Source organism: Cyrtonyx montezumae, unplaced genomic scaffold (assembly GCF_038088225.1).
Source record: "Cyrtonyx montezumae isolate F1298 unplaced genomic scaffold, pur_monq_1.0 scaffold_1, whole genome shotgun sequence".
NCBI lineage: Eukaryota > Metazoa > Chordata > Aves > Galliformes > Odontophoridae > Cyrtonyx > Cyrtonyx montezumae.
Window position 1 is genome coordinate 1,323,668 of NW_027071825.1, and position 22,054 is coordinate 1,345,721.

The 22,054-nt window shown below is 53.5% G+C and overlaps 3 protein-coding genes across 3 annotated transcripts in view; 1 reads left to right on the plus strand and 2 right to left on the minus strand.

The window, feature by feature from the left end:
- Positions 1–1,707: 1,707 nt before the first annotated feature.
- On the plus strand, positions 1,708–3,305 carry INSL5 (insulin like 5). Its single transcript, XM_065746002.1, has 2 exons — positions 1,708–1,882; positions 3,058–3,305. The coding sequence occupies exons 1-2, from the start codon at positions 1,708–1,710 to the stop codon at positions 3,303–3,305; spliced, it is 423 nt and encodes a 140-aa protein (XP_065602074.1).
- A 1,103-nt stretch (positions 3,306–4,408) lies between these two features.
- On the minus strand, positions 4,409–5,364 carry DYNLT5 (dynein light chain Tctex-type family member 5). Its single transcript, XM_065745795.1, has 2 exons — positions 5,134–5,364; positions 4,409–4,612 (listed from the first exon to the last, which is right to left on the minus strand). Exons 1-2 carry the CDS (start codon positions 5,362–5,364, stop codon positions 4,409–4,411), a joined length of 435 nt encoding a protein of 144 aa, XP_065601867.1.
- A 3,416-nt stretch (positions 5,365–8,780) lies between these two features.
- Positions 8,781–22,054, minus strand: part of SGIP1 (SH3GL interacting endocytic adaptor 1) — a 29,227-nt gene continuing 15,953 nt past the window's right edge. Inside the window, exons 15-25 of the mRNA XM_065737771.1 lie at positions 20,923–21,369; positions 17,983–18,104; positions 17,434–17,560; positions 14,919–14,978; positions 11,998–12,109; positions 11,703–11,858; positions 10,929–11,061; positions 10,450–10,652; positions 10,133–10,197; positions 9,352–9,516; positions 8,781–9,169 (exon numbers count right to left, since the gene is read on the minus strand). Coding sequence (XP_065593843.1) covers positions 9,147–9,169; positions 9,352–9,516; positions 10,133–10,197; positions 10,450–10,652; positions 10,929–11,061; positions 11,703–11,858; positions 11,998–12,109; positions 14,919–14,978; positions 17,434–17,560; positions 17,983–18,104; positions 20,923–21,369 — 1,613 coding nt within the window. The 3' untranslated portion in view covers positions 8,781–9,146. The remainder of the gene's footprint in view (positions 9,170–9,351; positions 9,517–10,132; positions 10,198–10,449; positions 10,653–10,928; positions 11,062–11,702; positions 11,859–11,997; positions 12,110–14,918; positions 14,979–17,433; positions 17,561–17,982; positions 18,105–20,922; positions 21,370–22,054) is intronic.

A 22,054-nucleotide genomic window follows, 5' to 3' on the forward strand; every position in this document is an offset into this window, starting at 1 on the left:
TTAGGGACCAGCTTTTTCAAGCCGACAAATTCAAACAACATCACAATTTAAATGGACTTCTGCAGCTCTAGAAGACAGATCTCTGCTTCTAGAGACCTCTCCTCCAAAAGACATGGGCAGGATGAGGACATAACCTGCAGCTCTTCTAAGTTACAGCCACAGAATAAGTCCCCCCTCACAGTGCTCTGCCTGTCAGCAGACACAAGCAATAGCTGTCTGCTCCTGGAAGCACTGTGTAGCTAGACATATATTTTATATGCACAGAACATCCAGACTTTCTCATTAGCCCCACAGTAAATGCCTGGCGTTTAAACACATCACTGAAGTTACAGATCATTTGGGACGCATTAACACGCGCCACGCTCCACATTCTGCTCCTTTTACAGCCAACATCCAAGCTCACCCCGGGCATAAAACTAATCTGTGTGGCTCAAAGGAAGACACCCATTGAGGTGAATCACACGTTAATCATTATTACAAACCTGATCAAAACACACTGTATATTTTTCAGCACTGGTTATGGCTGTTTACTGATGCTACCAGTAAAAAACAAGCTTTCAAGGCCAAAGCGCACCGTACAACCTGCACATCACGTCAACCAATTAACTGCAGCATTACGGGGCTGGAAAAACACTTGTGGTGCTAGGAAGTGCTAAGGAACATGTCTTTTGTTCTTAAATATGGAATTTCTGACCTCCTAATTACCCAATTTTCTCGTTGAGGCATTTTATTGCGGGAACTTTTTATCAGAGTTGACAGCAACAGTAGCCAACAACACGCAGACAGGGCTGGGCTGCTCCGACAGCACGACTGATCCACTGACCTCTGGTCCCTGAGCTGCTCCACTCTGCTTTCAGATACTTATCAGAAGGAAAGGGCTGGCAGGATGCTGATCCTCAGCTTTGCCCAGAGCCATCACCCCTCTTCTCTGTGTCTCTGGAGTAAGGCCCTCCATCCACAGACAGCTACAAAGCAAAGAGCTATGGGTGCAAGGTGTGCAACAACTGCAGTGTCACTGCAGCGAGCTCACCATGCTCACAGCCCCACGTGCTCAGTGCACAATGCCCTTCTGCTCAGCTCAGAGAAGTTCAGAGAGCTCAGCTCTCTGCCTGCACAGCACAGGGGCTGCCTAGCCCTCAGCTCACCCTGAAACATGATGCACGGTTGCCAGCAGCACAAGGGGATGCTCAGCAAGAGGATGGAGCAGGGGAGATGAAGGGGTGCACAAATGAGGGTGTCCCTGGAATAAGTCAATTCCCATTTGTATTTGGGATCACGGACAGAACTAGGCCCCACGTCACTCACTTGGTGCTAACAGGCACAGCTGGGCAACAAACTGCACGGGAAATGCACAGAGATGAAACCCATTACCTACAAAATACATAATAAACGTTTTTTGCAGCACATATGTGTTAACAGCACTGATGTAAGCCCAGTTCCCATAAACATGTTGTGCCACAAGCATCCCTACTGTAAAGCAGTTACACAGTCCTAAGATGTTTTTAACACCCAAACAAAACCCCAAAGCACTTAAAACATCACCACAAACAAACACAATCGGTTCTGGCAAACATGAGGTCACCCTGCAGCGAGCTGCTGCCCACTGGAGCGGATGGGCCACCCATATAAACGAGAGCTTCCAGCAGCACTCCCCACCTCAGCCCCACTGAGCACTCCTTGGCTGCCCTTCCAGCCCCACAGCCCAGAATGAGGAGCACACTGCTGGCCCTGGCCACGCTCTGCCTGCTGGCTGTGCTGCAGGAAGCTGAAGGGGAGGGCAATGCTGTGAAGCTCTGCGGGAGAGACTTTGTCAGAGCCATCGTCTTCACCTGTGGCGGCTCCAGGTGGAAGAGGGATCTGGCTAATTACCAGTACCTGTTTGGTAAGTACTAATCAATGCATCTATCAATTACAGGCTTATCCCAGTGCAGGTGTGCCTGACTGTGAGAGGACACAGGAGGAGCAAACCAGCTGTGGGTGCTGGCACCCTTGCTGGGGGCAGCACAGCTTCACATACGTGAATATGTGATACATGCTTCCTCCCAGCTTACTTTCTTAGCTCCGTGTGCTGCTTTGCTAACTGGAAAAGGCTTGGTTCCAGGTGCTCCAAATCCATGTTGGGAACCATGAGCCAGGTCCAAGGTGATCGCAGGACATGCTGTGCTGTGCTGTGTGTGTCAGACAGGAGCCTTGCTGCAGTTAGCACATGTTCCTCCTTTATCTCGAGGAACACACGCCTCTTTCCCATTCAACCCAGCAACGACATGAACAATTTGAGAGTACCAGGAGTATAGAATGTCATCCAGCAACAACCTTCCTATGCTGTTGTATTTATTAGTACACTCTTAGAGTGAGTAAACCTGGCTATTGCACGCGGTGCTGGGAATCTGTACTCTGATTACAGTAACTAGAGAAAAAAGAAGCTAGATGAGGGGTGGCTCCACACATTTTGCATGCAATAACAGCTGTCTGTTTGGACAATATCATCTGTTCAAGAAGTGTTTAGATGAGGTGCTAAGGGATTTGATTTAGTAGTTGGGTAGAGATAGTGATAGGAGGATGGTTGGACTAGATGATCTTGTAGGTCCTGAGGTGCTAAGGGATTTGATTTAGTAGTTGGGTAGAGATAGTGATAGGAGGATGGTTGGACTAGATGATCTTGTAGGTCCTTTCCAACCTTATGAACTTATGACCCTATGAACCTATTGTAGCAGCAGCTTTTAGCAGAAAAAGCAATGCCACGTGCAGCACGCTACCAGAGAGCAGAAAGCACTGCTGCTGAATGAAGCCAGGCAGGCCCTGTAGCTGTAGGAGCCCCACTGTGCCCAGAGGTACCATGGTGTTCTGGATGTGCACCATTAGAAGTGTACCATAAGTGAATCTCCAGCAGTTGGGGTGCCAGCTTCGTTTGCATGGCTGAGCTTCAGGAAACCATGCATGCTTCTGGGTTCCCAGCTCAGGCCTCACATCAAATCAGCTCCACCACCCGAAGGACATATACACCAGAGCTGGGCTGCGAGGCACGACTTCTAACTCTCAGCTTCTGATTTCACGCAGCAGAGAGGGGCGAGAGCTCCCTGCCCTCATCCCAGGAGAGCATCGGATCCGCGGAGCCGTCCCCATACGCAGTGCAGGAGCTCTGGGCTGGCGAGGAGCAGAGCCAGGAGGGCAGAATGCAGGCAGAGCGCGATGTGCAGCGCAGCACGAAGGTGGCCGTGCTCAAGAGGCGTGAGGTGGCCAAGCTGCTCACCACGTCCTGCTGCAGCGTGGGCTGCAGCGAGAGGGACATCAGCCTGCTGTGCTGACGCTGCTGCTGGGCAGGCTCCAGGCCGCTGCTTGAAGGTATTTAAACGATCGTGACATAAAGCACGGGCGTTTCAGTCACGTTCTTGAGTTGTGCCTTTATTTAAAGTTTGCGTGGGGGCAAAGGCTGAGTGTTAGGAGCTGCAGCGACAGCTCGGGGTGCTGGTTGGGATTCTACAAAGCACTGCAGAGTTTTAGTGTTGAGCTTTTAGAAGCGAGTACAAATGTCTCCTCCCATCTAACTCCCATCTTTGCACATAAAGAGCAGTAACACAGCAATCTATTGCGTGCATTCTACACAAATCCAAGAGCAGCTTTTGGCCCTGGGTATCACCTGTACGATGGGGGTAGCAACAATCATCTGCCACTACCAAAATGAGAAGGGGGCTGAGCACGTGGCTCTGTGCAGCAGGCAACACAGGGACCCCTCTGTCTGCCCTCAACACGTTCAGGAGGAGCCATGATTTATTCCCCATTTACCCAGTGTCCTGCCCTGGGGACACCAATTTGCAACCGGACAGATGGGAAATGCTTGCGAGCACATTTCTGGGCTCAGCGAGATGCATTTCCCCTCTCACCTATGGCAAGGCAGCAGATGAGAAAGACAACTTCTGATCTGTTTTGCTAGAGTCAAGCACCTAAAATATAAGGGGCCAGCCATGTCACGTAGACATACTCTGAATGTGATTAATTTAAGGACATTCAGCACTTGATTTGGGAAACAATTGCACGCTCATCCATCTCTAAGAACGACTTTCTGCCTTCTGCATGGCCGTGCAATAGGACCCTGTGTGAGAGGGCAGTGTGTGCGTGGGGCTGAGCTGCCCCAGCGTGAGGGTTATTTCCATACATGTTTGTCCTGACTTCTTGAGGGATCACGTACTCACAGTAAATTCAGGGAGAAACAGTGTTACAGGGACAGCCAGTGCCGAAAGCAGCTCTACAGCAAGTCCCTAACCACAGAGAGCCCCGGGGAATGCAGTGATGGCACTCAGCACCAAAACCCTCAGGGGAAACATGCTCCTAAACAGATGAATGTTGCTCTCGGCAACCAGAGGGCTCACACTGAAACTCATTTCTCCTGCTGCCAAACGCAGCTGCCTTGCTATTCGAAATAGACAGCGTAGACATTTGCAAGAGCAAACAGTGAGTTGTTTTTGAAGACGTAGGATGAAAACGTATCCGTGGCAGGATCCCACAGGCACCTGCTGCCGATCTGCACGCCCTGCCCGTTCAGCTGCCCAATGTGTGTCACCACCACGATCTTGTACCTCGGCACCACCAGCTCCTTCACCCGAGCTCTGATCACCTGCGGGAGAGAGGTGAGCTGAGACTCACGCGGTGAGCTCTGCACAAGGGGTGCTCAGCCACGGGGAGTTCTGGGATGGAAAGTGCCCTTCCTCGTGCCCTTCCTCGTGGGCATTCACACTGATGGGCAGCTCCGCTTGCTCTGTGCATCTTGCTCTCGCTCCAGCTGTAAGGCTGACGGCTCAGGACAGCAGCACACAACCACAGCATCGCTGGGCTGGAAGGGGCCACAAAGCCCCACCTGCGAGCTGGGTAACCCCCCCAGCTCCTGCTGCACAGAGCCCACCCGCGGCCTCGTGCACCCGCAGTGCTGGGAGACCCACAGCTCCGGGGGAAGGACATCCCTGACATCTTGCACCCGGGGAACGGGGCAGGAGCGCCTTCATCCGACGGGCAGCTCGCACGGATGCCACCGCGCAGCCACGAGGCGGTGACCCCCTGCCCTTCCCCACCAACCCAGACAGCAAAACAGCCCCCAGCCGCTCCCTGGGGACCCCGGCATCCCAGCGGGGCAGCGCGCACCTCGCTGATGTCCGCCGCCATCTGCCGGCACAGCCCCGGCTCGTAGCGCAGCTCCCGCAGGCATCCCTCCAGCACGGCCTTCAGGACGGCGTTCACCGCCGCCACCGGGAACCGCTTATGGGGGGGACCTGGACGAAAGGGGGGACCTCGAGGCGTCCCGAGCCCTCCCCGCACCGCGGGAGCGGCTCCGGCCCCGGAGGAGAGCGGCGAACCGCCCGCACCGCTCCGCATCCCGGGAACGGCGGAGGGGACGCGGAGATCACCGGGAGACGGAGACCGCCCCTGCGGGGCCGGAGCTGTCCCTGCAGCCGTTCGGGGCGGTCCTCGTGGTCCACGCAGGGCCCTGATGGATCCCCGTTGCCTTCCAGGGTCTTCCCAGCCCTTGCATGAGGCTGCAGCCGTGGCCCTCGTGTGTACCCACAGCCCCCGTGGGTCCCCACAGCCCCTAGGTGCCCCCATTGTCCCCATGCATCCCCCCAAACACTACATGCCTTCATCGTCCCCATGTGTACCCCCAAGCACTACATGGCCCCATCATCCCTGTGCATCCACCCAGACACTACACGAGCCCATCATCCCCACGTCCATCCCCCCAAGCACTACACACCCTTGCAGCCCCCACGGGTCCCCGTAGCCCCCATGGGTCACCTGGAATAGACGATCTCAGCGGTCTTTCCCAACCCCAATGATTCTACAACGTCCCCACATCTCTCCACGTGCCAGCCCCAACCACAGCCCTGTCCCCAAGCTGCGTGGCCACGCACAGCTCCGGCAGCAATGCCATTTAGGACACAGGGACATGGCAGTCGGTGATCCTCCTGTCCTGCACCCTGGATGCCCCTGCCCACGGGAGCAAAGCACACACAAAGTTATGTTTTCTGGGTTCAGTTTATTTTCAAGAGGAAAAAAAAAAAAACAAACAAAAAAAAAACAAAAAAAACCCCCTCACATTTAAATTGCAACTTAATGGGGTGTTTCATGTGGTTCTCATGTATAGAATTAATAAACTCTGTCCTGATGTGGGGATTTATTTGTCGCAGTATTACGCGTGGTAAATAATTGCATATTCAAGATTCAGTGGAATGGACGTTGGGGAGAACGGAGGAAAGACATTTATAAAAAACATTATTTACAAAAATGATATCCACGTATCCGTATCCTAATCTATAAGGCAAGTAACATTTAAAATATGTTGTCTCATGATTATCTTCAACAAGTCAATACAACACATTCATATTACCAGCGGTCAAATACGAAGCTCTGCTGCAGCAGTCCATGTGCAACAAACCTGTACGCCTCCTGCAGCTTTTCTCTGAGAACATTGGGGAAGCAGCAAAGTGTTCATCACGGACTAAAAGTACCTCGGCCATCGGAGACTAAAGGTATCACACCTCCCATTGCACGTCCAGGCGGAAAAGGCCAGCCGTTCGTTAACTTATTTAACTTAAATCTTAAAAATAGACCTGTGTTATCTTCATCCACAAATATTTATAAACATTTTATACACGAGGGATTTCGTAAAATGATACAGCTCATCTGGGGCGGTGCCCTGGGGGTCCCAATCGGTGGCTGGGGCTCTGTCTGAGCTCAGCATCCCCGATGCCATCCCAATCCCAATCCACCACTCCGTTCTGGATGTACACACGCTCCTAAAGCACCTGGGCAACTCCACCAGCCTGGATGGAGCTGGAGCTGGGAGAAAGGGGTGGGTTTCAAACACGCCTATGGGGATTATGGACAAAACGTAGCATGCCCACAAGAGAGAGACATCTAACAGAGAAGTAAGGTGTTTCAAGTGCCCACTACAGCTGCCATAGCTCATTGGGTGCTGCTCGGCCCGCAGTGAACCCTGGGTGCTCCTACAGGGCTTTGTCTCCCCTTGAAGTGAAATAGGGATGAGAATAATTGCAGCCATAGGAGTCCCCAGCTCTATGAGGATTGCTTTCCTGGTCCTTTTGTGAGAGGAAGAAGAAATGAATAATTCTGGTGATGAGATGGAGTCTTTTAGACAGTAATTTCTTATAGGGAAACCACAAAGTGGTGATGTTCATAGGATAATAGAACCGTTTCCTCGTCTTAAAGGAACATCATTAATGCAGAAGGTTGGTCTGCAAGGAGCACATCTGCTGGCTGCGGACATCAGAGACCTGCAGCAAACAGCTGGCACGCAGAGATGCCATTCACCAAAGAAACAGCAGGGAACCCAAACACTGCGCAAAGCACTGGCAACACCACCACACCAGGGACTGCCCTGCAGCCCCAGTTTGGGACCCAACAGCGAGAAGCACCAGGAGAAGGGGAGCTGGGCTGGGGGGCACCACTGGGACGAGCTCGGGAGCTTGGGGTTATTTGGTTTTTGTCTTTGTGTTTTTGTTTTGTTTAAAAAGCATTTAAAATCCCAATGCTCACGTAAACACCTTGTCTTTCAAATGAAATATAAAGTAAAATATCTACGTTCTGGTAATATTTACACTATAAAATCCCTGTTTTTGGGACTATGGCATAGATGTCTTCTGGAAGCATGAGTTTATCACAATTGGATGCAGCACAAACCAATTGTGCAGAAACTTTTAGATTCTGCCCTATGTTTCTATGTCGGGAAGGGGTGGGTTGCAGCCTTTGTGCATATTTCCATTTCAGAGGGAAGCCAATAGCTGCACAGAGCACTCCGTCCAGGACTGCCAGTGGGTTTGCCTTCCAGATCTGCAAAGCCATGTGGATTTGGACAACTGAGTTGTTCTTTCCTCCTGTGCTTGTACCTTCACAGGTCATCCATCCTGCAACACACATCCCAACTTGGGAGCCACCCAGAGCTGAAACAGCTCCAAACATTCCAGTTTTCCCTTAGGATGGGCACAGTCCACTGCCTCCTCCTTTTCTCCCCATTGAAACGAGCTCTCCACCTTTGCACAGCTCTTGAAGGTTTCCCCACCTCCATGAGACTGTCACTCCCAGTGCCGGAGCGTTTGGCAGGAACAGGTCAGGCTGCCTTCATTTCTCAATATTTGTATATAGAGATATTAAAGATACTATTTTTTCCTGCCTAATTGGTAAAGAGGAAAAGCGTGGGGCTGCACACCTTTAAAGCGTTTCCTAAAGCTGTGGGGCTTTGGGAAGCGGAGGAAAGGAATAGAAGAAGCGAGCAAAGGACAGTGGAAATGCAACCAAGATTCTGGAGCTTGCTCTGGAAACGCATCCCCAAAAGCCACGGTGCCACTGGTGGGCAGAGCTGCAAGCTCAGCACCTCACGTCCTCCTCTGCACACATGCAAAACGTGGGGAAGGGACACACACACACCACCCGTACACGCACCGCGGGGACGCCCAGCGCTGAGCGTGCGGTTGGACAACGCGGCCCTGCAGTGGGCACCTGAAGGAAACACTCCTTCCAGGAGTGCCACGTTTTACTTCTTCTCCTTGGGAGACCACGCGAGGAGCCTCTGCCTCTATGGAAATACTGTTCTGGAGTTGAAATAGCTGAACCTGAAGACGGAGCGCTTTGTTCACCACCACGAGACGCGCTGAGGGCAGGAGGAAAGTCAGTGAGCTCCACCTGGCTCCCAGGAGGGGCACCCCCTTCGTAGCAGCTACATCTGCACGGTCTTTACATCGCATATATCGACAAAATGGAATCTACCTCTGTAAGCATTGTGCCATTCAACAGTACTACTATTAAATTTATATACCACAGTTTAAATTACATCCATTTCATGAATGGTAAAATGCTAAAACTCAAGTGTCTAACTTCCAAAATACAGCCTTACTGGAATGAGTACCATTTACAAATACAATAATTACATTTTAAAACCATTAACAATGTTACATCTAGAAGTAAATACTGTAGGACTGGTCAAGACGGTGTTTTCTGAGGAAAAAAAAGCTGAAAGTCGTCAACACTTCCAACAGAAACGTCCAAGTGCAGGATTTAGTTCATTTTCCTTAAACTTTAATTAAAACCCGTTCTTCTCACAGTAGTCCTTGGTTACTTTCCACGTTATTTTCCGTACGTTTCCTTCAGTTATCAGCCAAGTATTTACCTGGAAATGGGAGCAGCTGTCAGCCGCCTGCCCGCATGCCCTGGCCCCATCCCCGCACAGCACCCACGGAGCCAACACTGCCCCTGGAGACCCCCACGTGTGGGTCCCACGAGAGGAAAACAGCCCCCAGAGTGATTCCAGGGCTGTTTCACAAGAGCCTTAGCACCGGGGCTGGCACCTACCTGCTGCAAACCTCTTCTTGATGAGCGAGAAGCGGTATCCGGCGCCGACGAGCTCGATGTCACAGCTGGAGAGCGTGCTGCCCTCGCTGGTGAACTGCACGGCCAGGGGGGCTGGGGAGCTGGGCCCCTCCGCCAGCTGGAAGCGGGCCAGCAGCGAGCCCACGCCTGCAGAGAGCACCCACAGCAGAGTTAGAGCACAATGCCAACACTGCATCCGCTCCCACCCCACGCGTTTACACCCATCTGCAACTCCAGCTCTGGTTGGCAAAGCAGTCCTGGTTACACGCTCTAAGGTGTGGGGTTAACAGAATGAATAGCAAATGGTGTAATAGCTGAGATATTTTGTAGACAGATTGTTGTGATGGAAAAGAGACAATTGAAAATAAAGGAAAAAAGGCTCACCCATGCTCTAGGCCTGTAATAGGAAACTCCAAAGGGGTAATCTCCAAAAAGAGATCCTTCCCCAGTGGTGGTCAGCCCTTAAATGGGGTCTGGGAAAGGTGGAATCAGATTCCACCCCTTCTGGTCACACAGGTGCATTGCCTTCACCTGTGCTCCTGCAGCTGACTCAGTGCTCGCCTCAGGTGATCAATCAGTGGCTCAGGCCGTGATTCAACAGTTTCCATACACATACCTTGGCTTTTTCCAGGCTCTTTGCTCCCAATTCCACGCAGCACCCTCTCCCTGCGTGCACCCACACCAATTTGTGTGTGGACAAGAGGAACAGCTAAGGCCTGCTTGAAGTAGCCACCCCCACAAGCAGGTGTGTTTGCAGGATTACCTCCATTTTCCGACTTCTGAGAGATATCAGGGATCTTCCACAGTATCCTCTGCTGCTCTGCGTTCCTGCAAACACACCAGGAAGAGCATTTCTGTAGGAAGCAGCATGCCACATGGACCCCCTCCAAATGCTGCCCAAAGCCACGTGTGCCGGGCAGAGCCACAGTTTTGGGAGCATGGCTTTGTGTTGGACCCAAGCAAGAAAACATCACTTTGGGTTGTGGAGCTGGGCTGCCCACCCCATCTTGTGAAAAGGCCAAGGGCCTTTGGGTGCTGGATTCAGCACAAGAGGGAGCACGATGCCGCAGCAATCCCTACCAGACGGCGGGTGGGAGCACGGCCTGCAGCTTGGTTACTCCTCCATCAACAGGGACGAGGAACTGGACATTGTTTAGAGCGACCGGTGTGGTCATTGCCTCTGTATTGTATTTGTAGTCGATGCGGAGGTCAGTGCTTGCAGGTTCACATCGCCAGCTCACTGCAAGGTTTAATGGAGTAGACTGAATACCCTGGGCAGATACCTTCCAAAATGACAGAAAAAACATTTAGTTTCCATAGGGGTGAAGGGAGAAATCCCATTTTACAGACTCAGTCATTGCATTGTGTTCTAGAGGAGACAACACCTCGTATTCACATAGAAAATCTGCGCTGGGCCCCCAGCTGAGTGCTGTACCGAGAGCCCCAGCACAGCATGCCCCCACCTCCTCTGCACTGCAGAAACCCCACCTCCTGCACATCACACCACCTACGACACCGCATGTGTTTACGGCAGGATTCAATCTGATAAAACACCATACCTGGTACTTGAGCATATCCACATTGTAATAGGTTGCTTGTGGTTTCTGCTCCGATACCTTCTTGAGGTGCGTCATCAGGTTTGGCATGTTGACCCAGAACTCCTTTGTGCTGGCGTCACTCTGCGTGCTGTCACTGCAAGCAGCAAACAGAACCACAGTTATTGAGGCTGGAAAAGCTCTCCAAGCTCCCCAACCTCCAGACCATCCCCCATGCCCACTGCCCATGTCCCTCATGTGCCACATCTGCACAGCTCTGGAACACCCCCAGGGACAGTGACCCCCACCCCTGGGCAGCTGTATAGTACTGAGCTCTTTGGAGAAGAGATTTCTCCTAATACCCATGCTGATCTTCCCCCGGTACAACTTGAGGCCATCAGCTCTCATCCTAAACTGAAATAACAGGGAGCTTTAATCCTTTCCCTGCAGCAAAGCAGTGCTGCCTGTGGGCTGTGACCAGCTTTCATCCCATGCATATGAGGGTACTGCAATTCCCCTCTTGCCATGCAAGGAGGCACCACAGGAACTTCCCGAGGGCTGCTCCATTTTGCAAGCAGGATCTGAGCTGAACAGAGTGGGTAGAAAATGAGCAAACCCCACTGTGTGCTGCTTGGCAAAGGGGCTGTGCTGGATGGAGTGCTTCAGCAATATTCAGGGGCTGAGAATTTCCTTCCTAAGACTTGCCCAGAGCCTGAGGCAGGTGGTTTTGCAAGCAGCCTGCCCTTGCAGAGGGCTGTCTGACCCCAGCTGACAGCATAGATGCGAGGAGGGGCTCACCAGCAGAGGAGCTGGGGGTTTGGCAGGACGTGCTCCAGCCGGTTGTAGTTCAGCACACGGAAGGTGAGCACTGCTGGAGCAGGGTTGTTGGCAAAGTGTCGGGTAATGCCTGCCGGGAACGACAGCACCATCTCCCCCGTGATCTTCACGATGCACCTGCAGCGCCGAGCACAGAGACCCAGGGGGAGGAAATGGAGGGATCAAAATGCAGCACAGGACGGACGGTGTGCTGAAAGCCCCCCCTTCCCACCCCAGACCCCCACATTCGTGCCCAGACCCCACGGCCGGCACCTACTTGCTGGGGTCAGCTCCTTTGAAGTATGCGTTGACGGTCTCAGTGAAGGCGGCGGCAACGGGCAGGGTGTCCTGTGCCCCCATGGTGAGCGGGCTGGGGCCCCGTGATGACCCTACAACAGAGCAGAGCCTCTGCTAGTCAGCTGCAGAATAAGGCCATAGGGCCCTGCACCCACCCTGGGGTGTTCCCTGCTGGAGCCTGAGCCCAGCATGTGGCTTTGTGGGCAAAGAGTGAAAAAAAAGAGGTCCCCAAGGCTTTAAAATCATTTTGAAGTGATTATCTCTCCCCTAAAAGACAAGCAAAGAAAAGAGCAGAGGAGCTTTACCACAAGCACGGGGCACCAACCCCTGCATGGGGACAGTTTGGTCTGATATAGGTTTCCAGCCCCCAGCACAGGGGCAGGGCAATTTGTGTCCTCTCTGCACTGAGCAGGATGCTCGTGTCCTCATCCTGCAGCTGAATGCTGATTCAGAGGGGCTGCACAGGCCCTGCCCACGGGATCTCCATGCACACATCCACGTGCGATGCTGCTGCTTCCCTGCATGCCCCACGTGAGGCTCCACAGGCTGCAAATCCACCAAGGGCTGCACTATGCCACGGTTCAGGCTGTGAAGCAGCAGCAGTCTGGCCAGTTGCATGGCTGCTTGCAGCTGAGCCGTGGTGTACTGCAGCAAGAGGACGACAGCAGCAGTGCATGGGGCAGCCTGAAACCCTGGGGCATGCTGGAAACCCCCCAGCACTGAGGACAGGGTGAATGAGAGCAACCAGCATGCCACATGCTCGCTGGTCCTCACTGTCAGCCTCGGGCAAGCTCTGTAACCGAGGTGCAACATGCCCAGTGCAGGCACCACGGGCTCTGAGCCTCTGGGGACCAGGAGATGTCCCCAGGAGGTGGCCAGGAGCAGTGCTGCTTGCAAACCACTGCCCCGCAGGCTCCAACATGCCCAGATTTACTTCTCCACAATGCACTGTTCTGGCAATCTTGTATGTCGAGCTCAACGCTAGGGTTATTTTACCCCGAAAATGCATAACAAGTGATGGCAAAGGGTGAAATGCACTGTTCAGGAATGATTTCGCTTCGAGCATGCAAGCGCATGCAAGCTGCCAGCCCGAGCTGCCACGGGGGAACATATACCCAAAGAGCCCCATGAGGATGAGTGGGCCCAGCCCGGATAACACCTTCGTGCCAGCAGTGCACCCCGAGCTCTGCAGCAGCATCTGCTGAGCTGCTGCAATCACACACACAGCACTGGGTGCCCCAAAGCCGCCCTCAGTGACCACAGACGCACGCTCGCTTCCCAAGTTTTGCCTCAAGTTTGAGATTTTCCTCTTGAGTTATTTTTTGGGGGTGACCTGTGAGGAAATGAACCACCAAGCCCATAGGTCTGCCTTTGTGCTGAGCACTCCAGGCCCCGGCACAGAGGAACGACAAAAACCCTTTGGACACACCCGGCACCCGCAGCTCGCAGACCCTCCGCTTCATTCCAACTAATTCAGAGCCCAGTCAGCTTTCTTCTGCAAAAAGCTCTGACACAGAAACATAGGATCAAGGCTGGAGAAGGCTCCACCACTCCCTGAGCAGCCATTCCCAGGCTCATTTTGGAGGAGTAAGACTGCTTGAAGTACATGCTATGGCACCAACGATCCTGCTTTTGGAGTCATTTTTAGATGCATTTCATTCTGGCCAAGGGATGCAACAATGCAGGAGATCAGCATCCACCTGGAGGGGCTTCAGGGCCCACCGGGTTCCTTTGCTGTCACCCATCAGGAGCAGGATGGGTTTCCCATCACAGTGCTGACACACACGGGGGTGGTTTGCAGTACTGTTGCCTGAATGATGGCGCAGAATAGAGGGGAAGGAGCAAAGCTGGCTGAGCACAGTCCAGGCATCGCCAGCGCAGACAGATTACCCTATGGTACGCAAATACTCTGCTCAGAGCCAAGAAGAAACGACAACAGAAGGAACCCCAAACAGAAACGCTGCCATGGTGACCACGAGAACTTCAGATCCAGCAGCCAAAAAGATCAGAAAACCATTTTGAGGCCAAACTACACAAATCCTCCAGTGCGTTCCCATGGCTGCACGCCCGGCCCAGAGAGGAGGAGGAGGCAGGAGGACAGAAACCCAGTGAAGGCTCTGGGAAACAGGAAGACCCAAAGAGCACTGGGAGGAAGGGGCCAGCATCTGCCCCGATGGAAAAGGCAAAGAGGAGGGGAAGAAGGAGCACTGCCCCTTGCCAACACCAACCCCTGTCCAATGCTGCTGCAGCATCGCCCTCACCAAAAGTGCTTTGCTCAAGCAGCTGAGCAGCCCAGCCTGGCTCTGCATGCCCTGCACCTTCGAGGGACCACGAGCCATGGGGACACTGGAGCCACAGGAATGATGTACCCACTGCAGCCCCAGCTGCAGGATGCTCATTCCCCTGCGCTGGGTGGTGGGGCGACAAAGCTGAAAGGCGACAGAATCAATTTGCTGAACCAAAAAAGAAAACCAACCAACCACATGAATGAATTCTGAGTGTTTCTAAGCACCTGGTTTTGCTCAGGGCTTGCCTGCTGAAGCCCTGCCCTGCAGGCAGCAAGCAGGATAACTGTAGGGGACGGCTTAACCTGGCTGGGTCTCTGCGTGTGCAATGCCTGCGGTTTCCCAGGGGTGCCACAAGCCCGGAGTGACAGTCCCATTCCTGGCAGCACCGGTGCTTTTGGAGCAATTCCACAGCACTCAGCCCAGGTACCGGGGTATTTCCCTTTTTTTTTGTTTGTTTGTTTTTAATTTTTAAAGAAAACCAACAGGGAAACAGCTCATGGATGAACGGCATCAACCCAACCAAAGCAGCCATAGCACCTGGCACAGCACCGGGGGAGCCCGGGGCAGCGAGCGAGCGGGGAGCGAGCGGCAGCTGAGCCTGCGCACTACTTACCTTCGAAAGTCAAATAAAACTTTCCTCTGTCAAACCAAACGAGGGAAGGCTGTTCATTCTCTGTGTGGCCAGGAGGTGAAGCGGGATGGGGAAGGTTCAGGAGAGGGAGAGAGAAGGACACAGAGTGAGTCACAGAGCAGGACATCCGTCTCGCTACGGGGCGGGGAGCGCAGCAAGCCAAGAGCGTGCGGGGCGGGAGCGGGCTCTGAAACTCAGGGTTCGCTTGGAGAACAAAGCAGGAAGCAAAGCTATGGAAGCCCAATGGAAGGGAACCTCTGCCCGCTTGGAAAGGATTTCTTTGGATTTTCTCTTGTTGTCTACGGATGGAGAGGAACGGGTGCCTCAGACCATGCCAACTCCGCATCCCACAGGGACAGCGTGATGGGCACGGCCGAGAGCAGCACGGCGATGTGAGCCTCAGGGCACACAACTCCAGGTGGACACACACACAGGGGGCAGCAGATGCCCGACTGGAACTGTCACCAGTCAGCTGTGCTCACACCACCCCAAAACCACGGGAGAAGAAGCAGCGCCCGGGACCAACGCTGCTGAAGCAATGGACGTGGGGGAGAACGGCTTCCTGAGCTGCTGAACGAACCCTTTCCTTTGCAACATCTGAGGTGATGGTACATCACCCCTCAGTGCTTTTTGTCACCAGGGCCGCTTTCAGGCCTGATTTCCCCAAAGTGCAGACATGGGCACTTTGTCATAGGGCATCCTCTTCTGATGGTATGAACAGGAGAAACGCAAAGAAGAGCATAACAAAGAAAAACGATGAGAAAACAAATCCCAAGTGAAATCAAGCAGCGCGATCTATCAACAGAAACACAAGGAGAAGAATTTTAACGAGAAAAATAATTGCACGCTCGCTGGCACAAACACAACAGCTTCTTTCTTTGTAGTAAGTGACCGCACATGCAACCAGGACGGAAGCACACCAGCACAGCATGAGGGACACGCAATAAAACGACTGCTCCCCGCGCCCTCGGATGAGCCCCGATGGACTTTGCTGCTCCGAGAGCACGGTGGTGGAAGAGGACATCCCCAGGGCATCTTCAGATCATACACTGAGAGCACTGCCTGCAGCCCTCGGAGCAAGGGGAGCACCGCAGTGATGTCTGCCCCTGCCTGGGGCTCGGGGCTGGGATGCACACAGTGAGCACAGGATGGGTCATCACAAAACATCACGAAGAGGCTTTGTTCACGAAATTACATGAGAAAGGGGAAAAAGTGACAAACGAGCACCTCGGGGAGATATTTCATGCTCATCCTAGGGGGAAATCAACGCAAGGGCAGGGGCTGCTGGCAATGAGCACAGCCCACACTTCATAGCAGTTCCTCCTGGCCTCCACCAGCCCCATACCCAGTTGTACCTTCCACCAAAGCCTCTGTTCCCCCTCCCCCACCAGCACTGCCAGCCCCAGTGCGTTGGGTGTGAGTTTTTAGCAGCATGCCATAACGGGTCTGAAGAGATGCACCCATGACATCACCAGGGTGAAGCCCCAGGGGGATGGAGACCCAGGCAGGAGGCACTGCTGCCGTTCCCAATGGCCTCATATTGGGAGTTCCCACCGAGTGCCTCACACCATGACCGAACATGCACAGACACAAACAAATTTGTGTTCTTATCAGAGGTTTTGGGCTCTAGCATCCCTTTCCAGTGTCCAACCTGCTTCTGTCGCGAGGGTCCTGGCTGCTGCCAGCCTGTGGCACAGCAGTGCCATGGGACATCCCCGCTGAGCACACTGGCACATCATCAGAACAGGACAACCAACGGGAAAAGCCATGGAAAGAAAAGGGAGCGGGGATGTGAACCTGGTAGAAATGGAGTGGCAGGAAGCGAGGGCGCAGGCAGGGTGACAGGGACAGAGGCACAGGGGGAGCTGGCACCCCCAGAGCACGGACCTCAGAGCTGACAGCCAGACATGGAGTGTCTGTGGGGTGCCCCATGCTGCACGGGCACCCGATGGGTTGAGCAAGAAACGTGTTTCTGAGAACGTTTCCTCCAGAAGCAGCACCTTGTTATGACTGAAGATGTGTGAAGCGAAGGGGTTGGAAGAGCCTTTGCCAAGACCCCATTTCCCACTCCCACTTTAAGGGGAAATACATATTTCAGACACACAGAGAGACTGAGCAATTGTTGTTTCCCAGATCCCAGCATTTGGCTTCCAGCCCCCCTCCCCTCCAGGGTATGAGCATCCCCCACAAGAGACTGCTTTGGACCAACTTGACAGACCACAAGAATGTTCCGCGTAGTTTTGCACTTAGTGATAACGTCTACCTTCCCCATACATGTATTTTCTATAGCTGCTTCTAAAGCCTCCCTGACATCATCACGCTGAAGACCCTCCACACCCAGCTCCCATCCCTTCTTGCATTTGAAAACCTGATTACAATGAATGAGCGTGAACCCAAAGACCGATCTAGCAAATGAAAAGGTCTGGGGGTTCTATCAAGGCTGTCTGCAGGAAGGAAAGGTGAAAGAGAAAGAAAAGCAGTGCCATAGGATTTTTACCAACTGTGGGAGTGGTGGCTGCACTCAGGGAATTGGTGGAGGATATGGAAGAAGTACTTTCAGCACGGGCTAAAGGTGCTATCGGAGGAGGACTGGATGAGTGAATAGGAGGGCTAAAAGGCCTGGACTGGAGAAAAAACATAAAATAACACAAGGTTAAATAAAACACACACAGAACATCGGTATTAAACAAGCAGAAGATATTGCTGAAGATGTCACCGTGGTACACTCCACCCGCTGCCTGGGACCCCCGTGGGGAGGGTTGCATTTAATGCAACCAGTATCAGGCAGGCATGGCTGCAGGCAGCCTTGCTGCTCCTGTCCCTGCTTCCTGTGCTGCTTCACATCCCAGCGGCCAAGCCTTCATGATGGACACAGGAACAATATTCCACCCTCCCTATACCCGCTAACCTCAGGCAGACCCAACCCCTCACCCCCCAGGGATGCAGCTCGCTGCCATCCTCCCACGTGTGATTTGTTTGTTTGTAAATAGCAAAAAAAAACCACTACTGTGAGCAGCCCCTGCAAACACAAGCATGCTGAACTTACCAGGTCTGCGACGGAGGGCTTGCCAGGGGGCAGCTTGGGCCGGGATGGGGGTCGTGGTGGTGGGGGTGGGGGAGTGCTGCAGGTGGCCAGCGGTGTGCCAGGGCGAGCTGGGGACGAGGAGCCTGCAACAGAGATGGGCATCAGCAGCACGTCAGCACACAGACACTGCCCCCAGGAGCTGGGGGGGAGAGGACAGGGTGTCCCCACATCAGCCCCTCCATGACGGTTGCTCCAGAGCAGCAGCTTTGCACAGCAGAGCACACGACTGCTGCAGTGCTCATGGGGCTGACTCCAGTCCCCAAAGTCTGGCATCTCTACCCACGCAGGAGAAAATGATGCACTGGGAATGAAGTCTCCACCCACAACAGCTGCTGCAGTGCCAAGGGCTGTGGGGAAAGGACACTTCTTCCCCTTCATCCTGATGGCTTGTGTCAGCAAGAGAAGAGGTTTGAGCTCTTCTCTCTTCTCCCTTTGGGCAGGGATGTGGCTCAATCCCAGTGAAGAAGAAGAAGGTTGGGAAGGGCAGAAAAGCAACATTATCAGATCAGCTGGGAGCACTACCAGCAGCCCAGCTTTGTGGAAGAGTTTCCATGAAAAAGATGGTGGTGCTTTCGTGGCCCACGTGGCCATCAGCAGCTGCAGCCACGCTGACTTTCTTTGCTTTCAAACAGAAATTTTATAGGATGCTTAAGAGGAAACCCAGTGGATTGCTTTGCTCCATGGACAGACTTCCTCCTGGGGTATGTTTGGTGACATCGTACCACTGCTGCCCAATAGAAGCAGACCTCCACCATGGCAACACTGCTCTCATATTGTAGCACCCAACCACACAGTGCTGGTTACCAGCACCCACAGACCACAGGAGCACACCCTGGTTTGGAGCAGCATGTTTTGCTCGAGCAGACAGTAAGACAATGCTTTTAGCTTTTTATTTCCCTGCTTAGAAGAAAAACAGCTCACTGAGCTCTTTGAATGAGAGTTCACATTGAGAGAGCATCAAAGCTAAGACTACAGAACTTGGTATGTAACTGGGTGCTGAGATGTGGGGCTCGTTTAGAGCGTAAACCCTGTCCACTCATCCAAGCACCTCTGAAAATTAAGCTGTTCTTATTTAGAAGCCTATTTTGGGTGCCAAATGTTGTTTTCTTTTCCCCCTTCCATGTTGCTGTTAAAGCCAAACTGGAATTATTCAGAGGTAATCCAGCAGCTCTCAGTGTCACGGGATGGGTCCACACACACATCTGACTTGGGAGCAGTACCCTGCCATCCACTGGCCAAAGCCCTTCCAGGTGTCAGGTCTAACACATGGATGTTCAATTTTCCCATTCTAAGGTCCCTCTGCAGTAAGAAACAGCAGCACTGTGCCGTGACCCAGCAGGAACCTGCTCACACACTGGTCCCCTGCTGCGTGGCCCTGGTGGGACACAGACCCCCATGGGACACTGAGGCAGGAGCACACAAAGCCCCTCAGCACCCCAAAGGCGGAGCAGGACTGGGTACAGCAACCCAGATCTCACAACAAGGGAGAGCACAGGAGCAGGAAGGAAGCTGGACCAACATCCCTCTGCCACCAGGTGTGGCTGTACGTAGGCTTGTACTATTTTTGTGTGCGCATTTCAACATTTGGCATGTTTACAGCTTGCTTTCCCACGTTGGACTGGTTCGGAATAGGAGCCAGCAGTCTGCAAGGCATGCAGAAAGGAGACAATGTCATTTAAGTAAGAGATGAGGATCTTCTGATGGGGGAGCCCAGCTGCAGGCTCACACCACGGGGAGTTTTCCAACTGTCCCACCATCACATTCCCATCCTCATTCAGAGCAGCTCAACCACAATGGTGGCAAGGAAGTAGTTAATGAGGAATCTCACTGGTCCCCCTGTGACCTCCTGGTGAAGCTCCAGCTCTGAGTAGAGCCACTGGGATAGAGGCTGCAACCCCCAGAGTCCCCATCCCACCCCACCAACCCCAGCACCTCATGAGAGCAGTGCAACAAACCACGATACCACCACAAAGCCAAGCCACGCTCATGGGGAAAGCAAAGCTACACGGACACCAAAGCTCCTCCAACCACACACGGGGAGGGGGTTCCCATCCCCTCTCCTACCCCATCTGATGTGGGATTGTCATTAAAGCAATGGGGACCAAATTCCAACCCAACACTCTTGCTGTAAAGCTGGCAACAGCGATGGGACATGGGTTGATCCTGGATAAGGTCTCCATGCAGGATGGCAGCAGGTGGGGATGCTCCAGGGGTTAGGCTCAGTAATTCTTATGTGTTTCTTCCAACTCAGGATTCCCTATGACTCTATGAGCAGCACGAGTCCCTTAGCAGGGCCCTGCTCTGCCCTGACACAACAACACAAGAAGGCTGCAGCTCCTCAGTGTAAACCAACCTCTGAGAGCTCACTTGCCCCAGCAGACACACATTGATAATTGAGCAGGTGAAGCCGGGCAGGCAGCACACATCAGACAAAGCTACCAAGTTTTGTCCCTCTGAAACGCTCATTCTGAAAGCCATTTCTCAAAACCCAGTTGTGGTTTCCTGCTCCCAAAAAACCAGGGCAGGCCAGACAGGGATTGCATTCACCCACTCACCTGAGGTCCCAACAGCCCCAGGCTGATGGTGTATGATAAGCAGACTAAAAAAAGACCCTGTGTGATTATTCACTGAGGTGGTTATTGGCCTGAAGCATTTGTGCCTCCGTTCACTCTGAAGCCTACAGATGACGCAGCCGCAGACACAGCCCCCCTCTGCCCAGTGACACTGGGGGTACACACATACAGAGGTGGGAAGGGCTGCTGGAGCTCCTCAGCTTTGGGAAGGAAGGCTTTGGGAAGGCTTTCAGACCCATCCGACACCAAACACAGTGGGGAGGAGCAGGGAGGAGGATGACACGGAGGCTGAGGGCAGGGGGAGACGGAGCGGGGCGGCAGGACATACCGCTGGGGCTTCCTGCTCCGCTGCTGGTGCCCGGACCTGGGGATGACACGACCGTGCGGTAGGTGGGAGGCGGAGGGGGCGGCGGGGTGGCTCTTTGTCCTGGCCCAAATTCCTTGGGGGAGGCAACCGCTGGCTCTGCGTTCTCCTCTTTCGCACAGGGATGCTCCAAAGCCTTCTTCTGCGGCTCGTCCAAGCGCAGCGGGGAGGGCAGTGCACGGGGCAGCTCGGGCCCTGGGCTGCCCATTGCCACCGGGGGGGACGCTGCCGGCTCCCGGGGCCTCAGCACCACCGTCGTGTTTTCCGGGGATGGATCGGAAAAATTGACCCACTTGTTTTCCGCATGAGCGGCCACGCACTTGGGGGACAGCACGGGGCCAAAAATGCTGTCCAAGTCATTGATCGATGGCGGTTTGTCACTTTTGGCCTCCGTGGCTGGCTGGTCACCTCCTGTGGTCAAAGCAGTGGGTTTAAGCTTAGCATTAAGAGGGCTGCGGCGGCGCGGGGCTCAGCGCCAGCCGCCTGCTAGAGGGATGCTCAAAGCACACTGCCAAGCACGTGGTCACCGGCTGCTGGGGGACGTCATTCCTGAAGCACACTTGGTTGAAATACATACACTGCGCAGGAGAGCATGCAGCCGCCCGGCCCTACGTGCTGCCTCATACAAGGCACTCCTTTCCACGCACCACTTACAGCTGGCACTCAGCCTTCCCCATGTCACAGCTAAACGGCGTCGTTATCATCACCAGGAGCTATTAGTAGCTATGAGACTCACAGGGTGAGCACAGCAAAACGAAGCTCTCTCGCACACTCCACTCATATATATATTTATACGCACAAAAATATAAATATATACATTTCCACATGCTGGTCGGATGCTCCCACTGGCGAGGGGCATGCAGCACAGGACAGCACACCGGGTGTATGTATTTCAGCTGCAGCTCTGGTGGCTCTCTGCTCGTTCTCTGAGCTGTCACCACCACATATCACTGTTAATGACCACATCTATCTGCACGGCCTCACCACACGCACCAGCACAGAGCAATGCCCACACTCCTGTCCCTGTCTCAGTTTGCTGCTTTGCTCACTGTAGCCCAGAGACACGGAGCAAAGCTGCATTTGGCACACACGCTGT

What these genes read in the sequence shown, in the direction of transcription:
- INSL5 (XM_065746002.1), top strand. Translation starts at nt 1,708, where the DNA reads ATGAGGAGCACACTGCTGGCCCTGGCCACGCTCTGCCTGCTGGCTGTG. An exon ending in TAATTACCAGTACCTGTTTG is followed by an intron (nt 1,883 to 3,057) that starts GTAAGTACTAAT and finishes GATTTCACGCAG; the next exon opens with CAGAGAGGGGCGAGAGCTCC.
- DYNLT5 (XM_065745795.1), bottom strand. Translation starts at nt 5,364, where the DNA reads ATGCGGAGCGGTGCGGGCGGTTCGCCGCTCTCCTCCGGGGCCGGAGCC. An exon ending in TGGCGGCGGACATCAGCGAG is followed by an intron (nt 4,613 to 5,133) that starts GTGCGCGCTGCC and finishes TCTCTCCCGCAG; the next exon opens with GTGATCAGAGCTCGGGTGAA.